The sequence below is a fragment of the Seriola dumerili genome, unplaced genomic scaffold (assembly GCF_002260705.1).
Source record: "Seriola dumerili isolate Sdu_G_001 unplaced genomic scaffold, Sdu_1.0 BDQW01000052.1, whole genome shotgun sequence".
NCBI classification, from domain to species: Eukaryota; Metazoa; Chordata; class Actinopteri; order Carangiformes; family Carangidae; genus Seriola; species Seriola dumerili.
The window spans coordinates 11,680,222-11,696,600 of NW_019174307.1; the positions used below are offsets into that span (position 1 = coordinate 11,680,222).

Consider the following 16,379-nt stretch of genomic DNA (forward strand, 5'->3'; position numbering starts at 1 on the left):
CTGGTGAATAAAATATGCAATGAAGACACTGTTGTTTCTAAATTACCTACATAGTTTTTTAGCAGACTTCTAGAGTGAATGCTACTTATCAACCAAGGTACAATGATATATTTACTAATATTGGCCAATGAACTGTTTTATTATTTATTGTTAATTAACCGAAAAAATAACTGACAGATTAATAAAACTAGTTCATCCTTAGTTGTAGTTGCAGCCCTAAATATAACCCATTTCTGTCTGTAAAGAGACGTTTTTAAGTGTTTAACTCACCTTCCTGTGTGTTCTTTGTTGAAAAGTTTTATTTCATTTTTATTCACATTACAAAGTTAATATATTGTAAACTAAATGTTTAGGTCGTTTTATCGAAGTCTACAGGAGCCATAAAAAAAACTACATCCTGTTTCCACGGAAACACAAGGACCCGGAAGTCGTTCCGATTCCGCGGGTCTTTTGGGACAACACAGCTCCGCACAACACAGAGTGCAGAAATGGCGGGTAAGTGGCTAAATGCTTCATTCCTTAACGGTACTGTCTTCGTTTTAATGCGTTTTCACCAATGAACGGACATTACTCCTGTTTTAAGCCCACTGGAGTTGTAAATCGCCATGTGCTAGGTTCAAAACATAGCGAGCTAAGCTAGCTAACGTTACATTGCAAAGACAGCATTGAGGGCCTGCCTGCTAACGACAGAAGCTATCATGCTGTCATTATATGCAATGTGTTTGTGTATTTATGTAACGCTTTGACTTCAAGTTGAGTGTGTATGTTTAATGTGTGGACCGATATTTGTGTCCGTTTTGAAGCGTTTTCCCACACGACATGTTAACTTACTGTGCACAGCTAATGTAACCTCACCTAAAAGAAACTCCTCACTGTCTCACATTTTGAGCACGTTTGTTAGGTTATTTTGACAGATATTTCGGCTTCAGAGAATGATATACTACATTTTGTATATTCCTACTCGTAGCTCATCCTCACAAAGCAGCTGAAATTCTCAAAACAGGGTGTACACTGTGAAATTCACTTAATCAAAGACACCTCTATTTCCTCTATGTTGCTCCATGGGGAGCACAGATGGGGCTAATGTAAGTACAAGTTGGGGTTAAGGACGTTATAGAGTCTATAAGCATAGTGTTTGGCTAGCTTGGGTTGCTTGTGTTTTCTCCTGCATGTTTCTAATGATAGTAGAGCTGCATTGATTAGTCAATGAATCAATCAGTCCAATGCCAAAAAATTAAGCAGCAAGTATTTTGACAGTCAATTAATCATTTCTGGTGTATTTTCCAGTAAAAATACGAGACATTAAATGGTACCATTTGCTGTTTTTCTTTGTTTTATATTGTTGTAAACAGAATGTTGAATTTTAGAATGCTGATCACACAAAACAAAACATAATATAGCATGACCTAAAACAGTAAGATGGACGTTTTTTGATATTTTCTGAGATTCCATAGACAAAACGATTCGAAAAATAGCAGATTAATTGATAACATCAAGAATGAAGGTAATCTTCTCTAGCAAAGCCATTTCCACTGCTATTTAAATCAGGTTGGATCTTCACTGTGGTATAAATAATTTCTTATATTAAAGGCTTGACTGCTGGAAAATGTGTCTTCAACAAGTGTCAGCTGTGTCTTTAGCATTGTTTTGATTTCAGAATCTAGACATGGCTATATGTCTTGATGCTATTACCTTTTAGGATGATGTCCAGCTAGCAAAGGATTACATTGCCTTAAGATGCTGCTGAAATTAAAGTGATTGTTGAAAAGGAATAACTTGAATTGGTAAGAATGTACCACTGGTATTGTGTAGCAAGAAACAGATCAACAGTTAATTCATTATCATTTAAATATGTTGATTGTTATACAGGAGTAATTGTTTTGTCTATAAAACTTTATAAAAAAAATATTTTTTAAAATGCCTGGTATAATTTGTCTTGTTTTCTCTGACCAACTGTCCAAAATTTAAAGAAGGTCACTTTGCCATTATGTATGAAAAAGAAAAGCATCAAATCCTCACATTTGAGAAGTTGGAACCAGCAAAAGTTGGCAATTTTACTTTAAAAATGAATAAAATGACTATTTGATTATCAAAATAGCTACAGTTTATTTTTCTGTTGATTGACTAATCGATTTATCAACTAGTCATTGCAGCTGTACTCGAGATAAAATGGAGAAGTAGACAATGGGTCAAAACTAACTCAACAACTAATGATGAATAAACTATGGTCTGTCCTCAGGAGTGAATACCATGGAGAAAAAACTGGCTGAATACAAGTGTGACACCAATGAAGCTATATGCTTGAAGCTTGGTATGTTTATTTTTTTCTTTGTTTTATGTCTTGTAAATGTATATGGTAATATACATATATGTCTATGGTAGCATTTCGTTTGCTTTAATTAATTGAACCCCAAATTATTTTCCTCTCAGTTCGCTTTCCAGAGGATGTTGATGATGATGGCACTACATTCCACCCCGAGTACAGCCACCAAATATTTGGAGACGAGTGAGTTTTTTTTTTTTTTTTTTTTTTTTTTTGGGTCATCATTACGTGTTATAATGATACAGAAACCATCACATACCCCTGTGCAAAAAAGATATTTAGCCACATAGCATGCATTCTCTTCAGCAATGCTAGCTCACTTTACATTCATACAAATATTATATTCATTCTTGTGAGCTGCCAGGTTTAACAAGTATAATCATCAGCCTTTTAACTCATTTGCTGGAACGTTATCTAATGTGTTTTGCTCAAGACCACCTTGAATATAGTTTTTGAATGTATTCAAGTTCAGCTGAAAAGAGTCCTTTGGCACTGTTCACACTTAAAACTAAAATGTCTCAAGGATAGCTAAGCAAGGCTAACCCTAACTGACTTTGTCTGACAGTTGTCTATTCTAAATAGTTTTAATCTTGTCAGTTAACGAATGTCGGAATCTGTCAGAAAAAAAAAAATTCAAAATGAACATCCCTATTCCATTTATGTAATTGTATTTGCAGAAAACTGTGCCATAATATCTGTAGTCCTCAGTAGGCCTGTCAACACTACAGGTTTTCTGTTCACATACAGAAGAGTGACCAACTATTGGAAAACTAACATAAAGTGTTTTAGTAAGGTGTTTTTCCACCTTGCACCTCCAAAACAGCTTCACTGCTTCCTTGTCATGGATTCTCTAAGTCTCTGAACTCTACTGGAGGGATGAACAACATCTGACCGAAAGATTCTCTCATTCCAACATCAACCATAGGTGTTCAGTTGGGTTGAGATCTGGAGACTGTGAAGGCCATTAGTGATGGGTTGATAAAGCTTGATTTTTTTTGTGATCAACTTTTTTATTGAAAAATGTACAAAATATATATGTTTACATCATATACATTGTTTTTCTCCCTTCTTTTTCCCTCCCCACACAGTGGGTGCAAACAGATACAAGGTCACTTACACATTTTCAGGGAGGTGATAAAGCTTGTTGAAGCGCTGAGGCTTTCAGCCAACTGTGTTGAAAATGTTCACTTGGAACATGTGTGTGTGTATATATATACATATATAGTCTCCACAAGCTCCTTTGTAACTCAGTTGTTAACATTTTAAATGGTGACTGAATGTGGTGGTAAAGGAGCCCCTGTTCCCTGTATGGAAGCATCTGCATTTGTTATGATTGCACTCATTTATTCAGGGTTTACTTTAATTTGTCAGCCATCTGTATGTTTCGGTCGTCTCATGATTTATTCATATGTTGTATTTTCATATTTTTTCTGAGGCCTCAATAACAAATCTGACTTAGTACTTTATTTTATTACCAATATGTAATACTTTCTCATAGTCGTTCCTGATAGAGGTCATGATGTGAAGTTTGGTGTGTCAAATACACAAGGGGCCATTGCATGTGAATGTGAAAAGTAGCCTGTCTTGCATGTTATTTTAGCCTCACAAAAAGCTGTCCTAATGTGGTACACAAGAGCACCATTGCTATTGATCCTGAGCAAGACTAAATTGTTGGCAGTGACACCTGTGTCTGTGTGTAGGCTTACAGCAGGCTGTCGTTCTGCTCTAAATTGCATTTCCAAATTAGTCAAAACTAGGATTGGTTATTTTTGCACTTGCTGCAATCAGCTCAAAGGGAACTCAGTAATTGGGGCATTAATTATTTCAGCAAGTGTAATTGCTAGTAAAGCTCAATCACACAGTTGCATAATGATGAAATCTATTTCGCTATAAACTGCCAGTGAACTAATGGTGATAGAAACAATGCAACACAGTGAAATGGCCAGACCTACAATAAACATTTATCATCCACTCCAGTTGTATATTTAAATGTTTCATTGAATAAGAATAATCAAATGTTTGTTTTGTGCCCCCTAATATGAATTCATCCTAGACTGCACATTACATAAATTGGCTTCTTTATTGTTTTCCCTTTGCAAGTCACTGTCTTAGTTTTAAAAATGTGTCATTTAACAAGGGCTTTTAATGATTTCAATCGCTTTGTCTGCAGTGAGGTTGCTTTTGGATACAAAGGTCTTCAGATACAGCTGTTCTACACTGCTGGAAACCTGAGCACCCTCTTCAAAGTGAAATACTCCTCAAAAGTTACTGAGACGTTCGATTGTGTGGAGGTAGGACATGCATTGCTTTATTCTTACAATTTACAAGCTGTAGCGCTTTTCAGTGTGACTATTAGTACTGTTGCAAGATCACTGCTTTCTGTGCTTGTTTGTCATTTTCTAGTGTTATTTTGAGAGTGATTGGTAACTATCCTGTGCTGATTGTTTATCATCAGTCTACCAGTATGAAGACATGCACAAACATCAAGGTGTTGTGAAAATATCCTGCCTCCTGCTGAAATATTGTTTTTTATAATAGTTTCTCCATTATGCTTTAAAGAGGAGGTATTATGGAAAACAAGAATTGTCTTGTAGTGATGTATTTTAAGTGATATTGAATCAGGAAATCATAACACTGGTACCAAATGAGTTGTTGAGGTAATCATTTTTCATCTTTGAAACAAGCCATACTTAATCGCCTCTCTGTGTGATGTCACAACTAGAAAACTAATGATTTTTTAGTTAAAGTCAAAATAGGTGACTCACACCAATCCTTAAAGTCAAGTCAAGCATGTAGAAGCTAAAGACCAAGATATTTAACTCAGGAGTTGGCTGGGAAAACTAAAGCGTAACAATGGGTGAATGTTGGATTTTCATTCATCCAGTGGCTGATAACAGGAATTCAGTGGGAGGTTGATGTTGGAACAACAATCAGGGGGAATATACAAGACAAATTTCAGAATACTGTGAGATCAATAATTAAAGATAAGTAGAAAAAATATTGCACAGCTGTAGTTTGTCTCAAGCATGCTGTCTGTTCGAGGAAGACATCGGTGATTAGGGCTATCATTAGGTCTGTGGACTTTCTGAACAGGCTACAGGGTACAATGGCAGAGAGAGAGAATTAAACAGTTGTTGGCTGAGTGTTTCAGAGTGGAAGATGGCTCTATGGTCTGAGACCTGAATTGAGCTTTTTGGATAGCATACTAAAAATGTTAAATTTGGTATAAGCCAAACACTACACATCAGCAGAAACACACCAACCCCTACAGCTAATGCAGGATAATACAACCCTGCAATAAATCCTACCCTCACGAAGGTTATAGTGTTCAGTTTTTGTCAAAACTGTTTTAGGGAGGTATTGCTTCAACTGGGTGTCTCCAGTTTGGAGGCTGCAGTTTGTGGTGGTGTTGAATTGTATTGCATTATGAGAAGAAGTTTTTCTAATATTTTGTCCACAACTATTGTATTATTGATAATACACTAAATCTTAGAATATCCACATCCTGTAGATCACTGCCAAAACAGCCTACTTACCTCCACTGTCATTCACTATTGAAAAATTTTATATATTATTGGTAATCTGAAGAAAACAAAAACACTTCTGAGGTATTTTGAGTGTAGTTGAGAAAATATTAGTTTTTGATACCCATAGTTGCGTATAATTTGTCTTTTTGAAAAACTAACAGCAGGCAATGGCAAAAGTGAAAATTGCAAGGATTTAGTTTTATTTATCAAACATGTTGAAAATCTGTAACAACACATCACAATACAGAACAATAGATGCCCTTGTTAATCTGAAGTTTAGTGTATCAAACTGTAACTTGAAATGAAACACTTGAAATCTTCACTGGGTGGTTGCCTCCATAATTGTAAGACAAAGGGACTATGCGATCAATTATTTTTTAAGTGGGGTAGATAGACCTCTTTTGTGTTTACTATGTGGCAGTTTCTTGTTTCTTCACTTACTGAAGTAACACAGAGCCTCTCTGGGTGGTGACATTATTCCTGTAAGAAATCTCCAGTTTTGTTAGAGTAAATCTCATCCCAACATGGCCTCCTGTGTCAGTACACTAATCCTACTCCTCCCTGTCGGAAGACAAGGGTTTTAAGCTGTTTTGTCCGTGGAGTCTAACATGAGACATTGATTTTCAGAGGTTTGTGTGATTGAATCAGCAGGAGGAGTAATGTGACACGGTTGGATATCTTGTATATACATTTCCAGGAGGGAATTGCTGTTCAAGCCATTGACAATCAAAATCTTTGCAGGTGAATATCTTGATTGATTTTCAATAGGTTTAGATTTAGTTTTTTTAAACAGAGACACAGAATTTACTTAATGATTACTATATTAATTAATCAGCCAGATAATGACTCAACAGTTAGTTTCAGTATTCCTGAGAGTAGCATTGCTTAGCATGTACAACTTTCTGCCTTTCAGTAATTGCCAGACCTAAGAATTTACATATCAACAGCCAGTATTTGGACAAAAACGGACAGTAAAGCGAAATACTTGTCCTGTTTTCTCCTTCTCTGAGACTTCACAAAAGGCCACTGGCAGCTTTGAATATTTCCTCAAGTCGTCAATGCAGTAAATGTGCAGAATGAGTACAAGAATTAGCCAGGGCCCCCATTGAGGTCAGATGATTCAACTCTGGGACATCTGTCCTGTCTGGAGACCGCAGGGGGGCCCATACTGGACAATGTGGACTTCAACTGGTGGTAGTGGGAGCAGTGGTGTAACCTATGATCTCAACAGGATTTGGTGTTTCTGTGGATGCTCTCAAATTATGAATAACCCCATGTAACAGTGATGGTTCCTTCACGTAACAGTGATGAGCATCACATCACTTTCATCTTTGGCAACTCCCAAAAAAAAAAAAAAAAAATACCATGGCAACCAATTCACAGTTTTTATAAGTAAAGAAAGCCATTAGACTTTTAGAGAATGTAGTTTGAAGCTGATATTCAAACTGAAACGTGATGGCTGGCTTCCTGTCTCTGTGTGCCACTACTTAGTGTTCAGCGTTGACCCCTGAGTGTTCACCTTGTTAAGGGTTTGAGTGCAGCTGGTGTAGAGGTAGAGAGTGAGGGGAGCAGCAGAGTTCAGGCTGCATCTGAAGAGTGTTTGTCTCTGAGTGCATGTGGACGTACGGGGTGCGGTGCAGCTGGTGACAGAAGAGAGCAGGAGACGAGGGGAGGCAGAGATGGAGTTTATGCAGCTGCCACGTTGATACAAGACTCTCATCAAAAATCACCTTCTCCCCTTTAAATCAGCCAAAAAACACGTACTACTGCACTTCTCACGGAAAACGCTCATTTTGGTGCCACACTCTTTGTGCACATGGACCGCAAACTGGAGGATACTCCTGAATGTGTATAGTGGTTATATGTGGATGTGTAAACATGCTTTAACTTAAACATTTTAAATTAATACTGCACAAAAATTATACACGAGATTAACTGTGAATCTTGAATGTAGTATAATCTTTGGAGTAGATTAAAGAGATGAAATAACAACAACACAACAAATTAGATAGTTTGTACTCCTTTTGTGCTTATTGTTAGAAATCAAAGACATTAACAAAATGTTCTAAAGGTAGATTGTTAAGTTATATTCATGCCAAACTAAGGCATCTATTCTGGAAGGCTGTGCAATTTAGTGTCTAGTATGTAGGAGAGTGCCTAGAATAAAGGGACTTGTTTGTCCATGGCCTTTTAAGTATGCTCCTTGTTCCTTAGAAATGTGGCTGAACAATTACAATGGTTAAGAGGCATTCAGCTGCAGGTGCATTACTTCCAGTTAGATATTAGCTGATGTCTGAAAGCGGGGAATTAGCAGTATGTTGTATTAGCCTTTTGTAGTGCATTTTGCTCAGACCTTCTTCATTTCCCAGTTTTCAATGCTGAGCAGCAAGGGTCTCTGTGCCGACATAATGCCCATCACACATGTAAATGGTGTGAAAGGGCTGCTTAGCAAAGTGTTCTCATGTCAATCCTTGTGGAAATGGATACAATGCAAACATTACAGCTGAACTAACCACACGTTGCACTGAGTAAAAAGTCCAAGGGTAGGGCCTCTTTGTCTCCGAGGCTCTTTGAAAACGCAGGGGCAAATTCATTTGATTGGGTTCACTTGGCAGGATTAGAGGAGAGGCCTCTATTATGGATGCCCAAAGGTTTGTTAAGTTGAGATCAATTCATAAGATTTTATTTCCCAGTGAGAAGCATAAATGCGTTTATTGTGGCAACTTCATCACATATTCATGGCTTAACATAAGTAGTAAATGTACTGATTTAAGTGGTCTTTTCACCGGGAGGGTGCTGCTGTGGTCTCTGCTCAGCTGACAGTTTTAATTGCCTAATGGTTTTCTTTTCGTTGGCACAAAACATGTATGCTTCCAGTTTTATTTTATTGGTTACTTTGCACTTTGTTTTGCTGACTTTCCTAATTTAAGAACAGTCATTTCTGTCAACAACAAATCTGTGTGTACAACACAAAGTATCTATAGATTTTTTAATTTGTTTGATATATAGCACAGGTCACATTTATGGAAATATGTCTCACAAACATAAACTAGATTGTCCTTTATCAACCTGATCTATTTGTTGCATCACTAAATTCATACACTTTGTGTTATCCAGCCCGATGATGTTGAGGGGAAAATCCGGGAAATTGTTCCTGCTGGGTTCACCTGCAACACTGATGACTTCATCTCACTGCTGGAGAAGGAGGCCAATTTCAAGCCCTTCGGCACCCTGCTTCACACATACACGGTCCACAGCGAGGAGGCAGGAGAACTCACATACCAGATCCACAAGGTATGAAAGTCATTTACCGCGTCACCTAAGCAATCCAGAAGCCTTTTAGATTTCATTATCAGTTTTTAACTTTTTGTAGTGGTTGGTAATCAGATGGCAGGGACGAGATTTAACTCTAAACCATCTCAAACATTTGTTTTTGCTGTATTACCCCCCAGGCTGATATCACCTGTTCGGGATTCCAAGAGTACCACGAGCGCCTGCAGACCTTCCTCATGTGGTTCATTGAGACTGCCAGTTTCATCGATGCAGACGACGATCGTTGGGACTTCTTTCTTGTGTGAGTGCCCTCCTTAATTGACATCAAACCCCCCACCACCACCTCTCTTGCACCCACCCCTACGCTAAAGCCTTTATTGTGTCATTGAAAAACAAAGCCCCCCTTTGAGGCGCTTGTGACCAATTACCAGGCCAGTTTGATTATATTTCCTCCGTAGGAGAATTGTTGATCAGGCAAGAGCTTCCTTTGTGCCAAAAGCCCTTTTCAGATTTTTCAGGGGCAAGAGCTGAATTGAATACTGTTGTCTTTTGAAACACTGAACAATGTCTTAACAGTAAAAAGAGCCTCTGCCAGTGTTTTCTTTACCCTGGCACCTATTAATACTGACAATGGGGAAAATGGACTGAAGTGATTTTGAGGAGCTCAGTCCCTCCTCCAACCCCTTCTCTTCCTCTAAGTTGTAGTACTCCAATTAAGTGCATAATGTATTCAGGTTGTAGCAGGTGTACCAATCGGGGCCTGGCTGCTCTAACATGCTGACGTTGGGGGGTGAAGGGTGGGCACGAGAACAGAGAGGCTAAAATGGTCACTGGATGGGAGTGTGCCTGTAATTGACCTGTTTGCCTTTGTGTTTTATCTGCAGATTTGAAAAGTACAATAAAGATGGGGAGACTCTCTACGCAACTGTTGGTTACATGACAGTTTATAATTACTACGTGTACCCAGACAAAACCCGACCACGTGTAAGGTAATTGCCAGGGCAGCACGTGCCTTCCTATTCTTTTGTATGAAAAAGGAGTGGAAAATTATACATTTCTTTATCCTCTTCCCAAAGAGCCCAAATTACTGGCTTATATAGCCAACCATTCAACCAGAGTTTGTTTCATCACCAAACCAGGGTGATTTGTATGTGAAAACAACTTTATAGATTAGCTTTTGATGTGATTTGATTTGTTGTATTGATGGATCAGTATAACATTCTATTATTTCCTGCTTTCAATCAGACTTTCTGTTAATGCTCAGAATAACTACTCAGTTCCCTTAAATTTGTTTTGTGAGTGGTTTTGAGCAAAGCTGTTTCCTCACTGGTTTTATGTTTGCATCTCTTTCTGCCCTTTAACAAATCAGCCAAATGTTGATCCTGCCTCCGTTCCAAGGAGAGGGTCACGGAGCTCAGCTTCTGGAGGCGGTTCACAGATTTTATTGCAGCCTGCCCAAAGTACAAGACATCACAGGTGAGCATCTGATTTAAAAAAGAAAAAAAAAAGCCATTTACTGTGTTGAAGAAGGCGTGGATAAACATTTAATCTAAAATCCTTGTGTCATCTACGAGCAGTTTAAATGATTTTTCTCTGCAGTTGGTGGATCCAGGGGGTTAGTTAATTTGGAGGGCTGGCATGTATACCAGAATGTGCTGAGGCTCTATTGAAACTAGTTGGATCGAAATAGTTGCTTTTCATAGAGACAGAGGATGAATACTAAAGAGGCATCCCAGCTCTTTTCCTTTCAGAGAGGAATCCTTTTCAAGAAAGAACTTTAAAATTTAGCAGTTGAATAGACAGAAGGTTCACAGTTCATCTGGACTTGAGTAATATTTTTTTCACTGTTGTCTACAACAACGTCTCAGACAATTTATCGAAAATGTGTTGAAAAGATTTGAAATATGTTTTTTGTAGGCATAAAAATCCCTTACATGCTCACACACATGTATTCACACATACCACAAATTTCAACAATAACATGTACTGAATCACATGTGTGTCATGTAAGAGAGCATCACTGTTAACTCATTTTAATTGTATTATGATATTTGTTTGCAGCTGAAGACCCTTCTGAGAACTATGTGAAGCTGAGAGACTACGTGCTGGTCAAACTTTGTCAAGGCCTCCCGTCCTTCGCTGTCGACAAGCTGCACCTCGGCTTCTCAGCTGACATGATCAAAGAGGCACAAGACAAGTTGAAAATCAACAAGGTGCTGCATGAGGCTGTGCCTGATGATTATTTTAACAATTAATCTGTTTTTGATAAGTAGTTGAGTCTATAAAATGGTGGAAGAAAACCTATCATTATTTCCAGAGCTCAAGGTGCCGTCTTAATATTGCGTGTTATGTTTGACCAGCAGTTCAAAACCCCCAGATATTCATTGAACAGTGATTAAGAAACAGCATCAAATCTTCACATTGGTTGGTACTCGCAGATTTTTGCTTGATAAATGAATTGAATGGTTGATCATTATTGAAATTTTTGTCAATTGAGTGGTAGTTCCAGCATCAATACCGCAGCTTTAAAGTCTCACAGTATGGATGAGTGTAAAGGTAGCTGACCATAAGGGCTACAAAATGAAAACTTGAATGTTTAACATATTAACGAGGTCTGTAACAGGTAGCATAGTTCACTATTTCACTGACTGTACTATATAATATATAGGTAGCCTTTTTATATACTACAATAACCACATCATCCAGAGCTAATTATTACGTATTTTAAAACAGAAGTTAGTTTTTCCTCTTTTGTGTACCATTTTACTTTCACACTGAGATTAATTCACCCCTTGTCATTTGGTAAAATAAGAATTTTCAGTATTCCCATGTTTAGCAACTCTGTTTGCTGCTTTGCCTTTAATTCTTTTTGATCCCGTGTTGGTTCATTTAGTGTGGAATCTGTGACGTAAGTGGACAAAGTGTTGGTTTTACTTCAGAAAACTTTGCTCTTTTAGGCACAGATACATAGAGGCCTGATTTATCATATGCCCTGAATAGTTTGACTTCCTGTAGCCATTGTGCTGGGAAGCGTGTTACCTTCTGTTTTGGCAAAAACATTATATAATATGTAATCATATACAATATCAGTCACATGAAAAATCATTTTAATTATGTTTTTCTTACCCTTCATCTATAGAAACATGCGAGGCGAGTGTATGAAATTCTACGCCTGAGAGCAACAGACATGAGTGATGAAGAAAAAGCAAGAGAGTACCGTTTGGAGGTGAAGAAGAGGCTGTTTGGACCATACAGGGTGAGATTTTAATCATCACAGGTTCAGTGCAGTGTACTTACCATGTCAGTGTGGAGAGGTTCAAAGAGTGCATGCAGACTAAGAGATTTCCTGATACATTGAAATAAATCTGAATGCCAACTTGTTTATGTTGCTGTCAAACAAGAATGCTCTGTAAAGTCTTCTACCTTTTATTAGCATAACATTACAGCTGTTCAGTGTAGGAAGCAAAATGGCTCAGGTAGAGCATACACTTGATTGGCTTACAGTGCTGTATTGTCACTGTTTATTATGCTACCTTCTTAAAACAGCAGAAAAATTGATCTTTAGTCCCATGAAAATTGATAGATTATTAGTGCCATATTGTTACAGCCACAATAGAACGCACCAGGCATCTGTGGTTTTGCTGCTGCTAGAGCTTTTTTCTATTCAGACACAAGTCATTAGTCAGGATTTGCATTTCTTTGGGAAAAATAATTTTCATGAAAGTGTGAAGCACTTTTTCAAAAAGCTGCTACTATTCAGAGTTCTGTAGTGTAACTGTTGCAGCGCTTTTTGAACTTCATCAGGAAAACTGCAATTTTATCAAATTTTATCGCTTTTTGTTATTTTCTCATGTTGTTCTGGCCAAGTTTTCTTTCATTTTCAAAGATGTAGTGTAGCGTAAGCTTGGTGAACAGAATATCATAAGCTTATATGATTGTTTCACAAGGCTTGACAGTGGGAAATACTAGCTCGATCTGTGTGCACCAGAATAAGACCCTACATCCTGTTTGCTTGTGACATTTTGTATTTTAGCTGCTCAGTGAGACTTTGCATGCCAGCCATTAGAGAATTTGCTGTCAGCAGGGTAACCGCATGTCTCAAAAAAGGCAGAATCTGACATGGAAAAGACCTGTGTGGTGAAGAGGGAAGTAGGAATTCTTTGGGAGAGTGGCAAGGAAAGATCTGGTGGCCAGATGCAGACCGTTTTTCCTTCCCTGAGGAGTTTTAGTGTGTAGTTAGTTGAATGGCAGAGGCCGCTGCTCTGTGGATGTGAAGGAGATTATACATTTCTGCTCTTTCCCCCAATTCCCCACTGACCATGTCTGCATGCATATGCATGCAAGCAGGAGATTGCACTGGACTGAATGTGAGTGTGTACTTGTCTGTCCATGTCCAGAACATTTAAGCTCTCTGATTTCACCACACTGTCACTGTCTACGAAGTCATACTTAGGGTATATAAATTGTAATTTGTTCATTTATTCATTCATTAATTGTCAATAAATAAGTTATTAATGATTTAAAGATCAGTAATAAAATATTCATAACATGTGCCAGGTACACCGCCTGATCTATACCCTCATCTTGCTTAACATGATTAGTTCTTTATTTCACTCTTTGATTCATAATTCAGGAAGACCCTTTAATGGACTAGACCAAAACCAACAATGAGTCCTAACAAGTATTGCCTATGTAGCCAAAGTCTGATGTAGCTTACTCCTCTGTGCCACAGACCTTAATTGTCCAAGACCTTTTTTAAAACACATCAATGAATAACACCGTTGCACTGACTGGCATGTTCCTTCATTACTTGCTAAAATTTCCCACCACTTATTGTAAATTACCAGGTTTACAGTATATGCCATTTATATATATGGAAATAAACAAACCATTTTAATAACCTCATTGATGTATGTTTGTGCTGTTTATGTTGTGCAGAAGAATCAGAGGGAGCTGACAAAGATGAGGAAGTGCCTGCGGCCGGAGGAGCTGGTGTCCCACATGGGTCAGATGGACACTCAGACGCAGCACGAGGAGCTGGAGAAGAGTTATCAGGTTGTCGTGGAGGACTACAGGAGAATCATTGAGAGGCTTGCAACACAGGCCTGATGAGACTGTGAGATACTGCTGGCCTGGAGCCCACCCTCTCAACATACAGGTGGTCTGCCCTGTCTGTACAAAGCCCACATCATCACAGACTTTAGCTGCAACCGAAAGGAAACTCTCCTGATTTGACAAAATCACTGTTTTAATTCAAGAGTGTTACAAATGTGTAGTAACTGATGTAGCAGTGATAGGTTGCAATGGAAAATGCCTGTCTGTTTCCCAGCTGATGTTGATACAGTAGAGGAGAATAGTGCAGCTGGAGGGTGAGACTTCCTGTTTGTCTCAACATGTTTAATCACATCGTGTGAGATTAAGTGACATGTAATATTTCATGGGTGATAGGAGGTCCTCCTGCAGAGAAACCCTGCTTCTTCTCCATCATAGACATTTTTTAAAGATCTTTTGTCAAAACAGTTCCCAATGTGTTTTGAAGCACTTCATACTGAAAATTAAAAACTGGTTTTGTATATTGCTCAAATGGAGTGATTCTTATTGTAGAGAAGAAAATAAAACTGAGCAATGCTTGTTTTTTGACATTTAGGATTTCATTCATTTTGAGATCATACATTCTATGTGTATTTAATATGTATTTAAAACAATACTCAGATTATTAAAAAAAAAAAAAAAAAAACAGAAAAAAAGTATTAGCGGTAAACCACAATGTAAACATAAATGACCGTCATGGCTCTTACACTCAAAAGAGTTTCATAATGGACAGTTGAAAACAAAACTAAGAGTTTACAGTCATGCTTGCGGCTCGCTGACTTCCTTACAATAGGCGCGTTTCCATCAACCTGCTTAATGTGCAATTTGATACTGCAAACTTAAAAAGTAACGGAAACGTTGATTTAAAAAAAAAAAAAAAAAAAAACTCAAATGTTGCAAAAAAAATGTATATGCTTGCATGAGGTGGTTTTTCAGACTTATTGACAAAGCAACATTTTGTAAAATTTGATATGAAAACACCTTTTTTGCTTTCAAGTTGTGGTGCCTGCCCTATCGTGCCCTAAGGAGCCAGAGAGGCAGACTGCCTGAAATCTGTCGTCACATTTAATTGGAGTGACACTATTGCAGGAGGAGAAAAACTGGCTTTATCAGTATAACATCACTCAGTGGAAACTGACCATTGGCAGTTGAGTTTTGTCAACTTTTCTAAAACAATTGCTTCTATTTTGCACAAAACTGCAATATAAACCAGGCTAATGATAATGCTGGCATGTCGTAGGCAGGTTTATGTTTACCATCTTATTTTAGCGTATTAGCATGCTAATGTTTTGCTAACTAGCACAACGTATAGCGCTGTGGCTGTCATAAACTAAAGTATTGAAGAATAATGGACAGTTTGGAAATTTTGACTAGATTGCACTAAATGGAAAGGTCCGGAGTTCAGTGTTTGCTTTTTCTCTGGGAACCATGAATGTCCAATAATTGTTGGGATTTGTATATTAACAAAAAAAAAATGTCTACCTCCGTGCTAGAGGAAAAGTCGGATTATTGCCAACGTCATGAGGATTTATCTTTGGGGGACCATGAATGTCTGACTTCTCATAGCAGTCATCAAAAACTAAAGATATTTCAGTGGACGGACCGGCAGAGCCATGTTGCTACCACTGCTAAAAACGATACAAATCAATGCATCAGAACCACAGCTGGATAAACCCGTTAGGGGACCACGGGGCAAAATTTTGCTTTTGGGCCCTGTTAACCCCCTTTGTACAGGGAAGTGTCAGTATTCCCTCAGGCACCTAGAAACCGGCCAACGCTGGTAATTGATTATTAGTTGATCTTTTTTTTTTTTTAAGAAAAGTGACCAGAAATTCACAGGTAGACACTTCTCAAATGTAAATATTTGCTGATTTCCCAGGTTTTTCTGATAGTATAGGCAACAGTTTGGATTTTTAAAAACTGGGCAAAAAAGACAAAGAAATTGGAATATGTTGACTTGGGCTTCAGAGAGTAATGATGGACATACAGTATTTCACTGTTTTCCTGCATTTCATAGACTGACCAGGCAAAAGAAAATAATTATCAGCCTTGTCTCAGGTTTCCTGTATGTTGATTATTTATAATAATAATGATAACTATCTTTATTTATAAAGCACTTATCAAAATCCAAATAACAAAGTGCTGCCCAAGGCTGCAAAATAAAA

The 16,379-nt window shown here is 37.9% G+C and overlaps 1 protein-coding gene across 1 annotated transcript; it reads left to right on the top strand.

Moving 5' to 3' along the window:
* Positions 1-420: 420 nt before the first annotated feature.
* Positions 421-14,763, top strand: hat1 (histone acetyltransferase 1). The gene is made up of 11 exons (XM_022741000.1): positions 421-495; positions 2,240-2,311; positions 2,431-2,506; positions 4,494-4,614; positions 8,968-9,144; positions 9,303-9,424; positions 10,008-10,112; positions 10,493-10,599; positions 11,185-11,336; positions 12,263-12,379; positions 14,062-14,763. The coding sequence occupies exons 1-11, from the start codon at positions 489-491 to the stop codon at positions 14,230-14,232; spliced, it is 1,227 nt and encodes a 408-aa protein (XP_022596721.1). The 5' UTR covers positions 421-488; the 3' UTR covers positions 14,233-14,763.
* The last annotated feature ends 1,616 nt before the right edge of the window (positions 14,764-16,379 follow it).

What these genes read in the sequence shown, in the direction of transcription:
- hat1 (XM_022741000.1), top strand. An exon ending in AAAACCCGACCACGTGTAAG is followed by an intron (nt 10,113 to 10,492) that starts GTAATTGCCAGG and finishes TTAACAAATCAG; the next exon opens with CCAAATGTTGATCCTGCCTC. An exon ending in GGCTGTTTGGACCATACAGG is followed by an intron (nt 12,380 to 14,061) that starts GTGAGATTTTAA and finishes TATGTTGTGCAG; the next exon opens with AAGAATCAGAGGGAGCTGAC.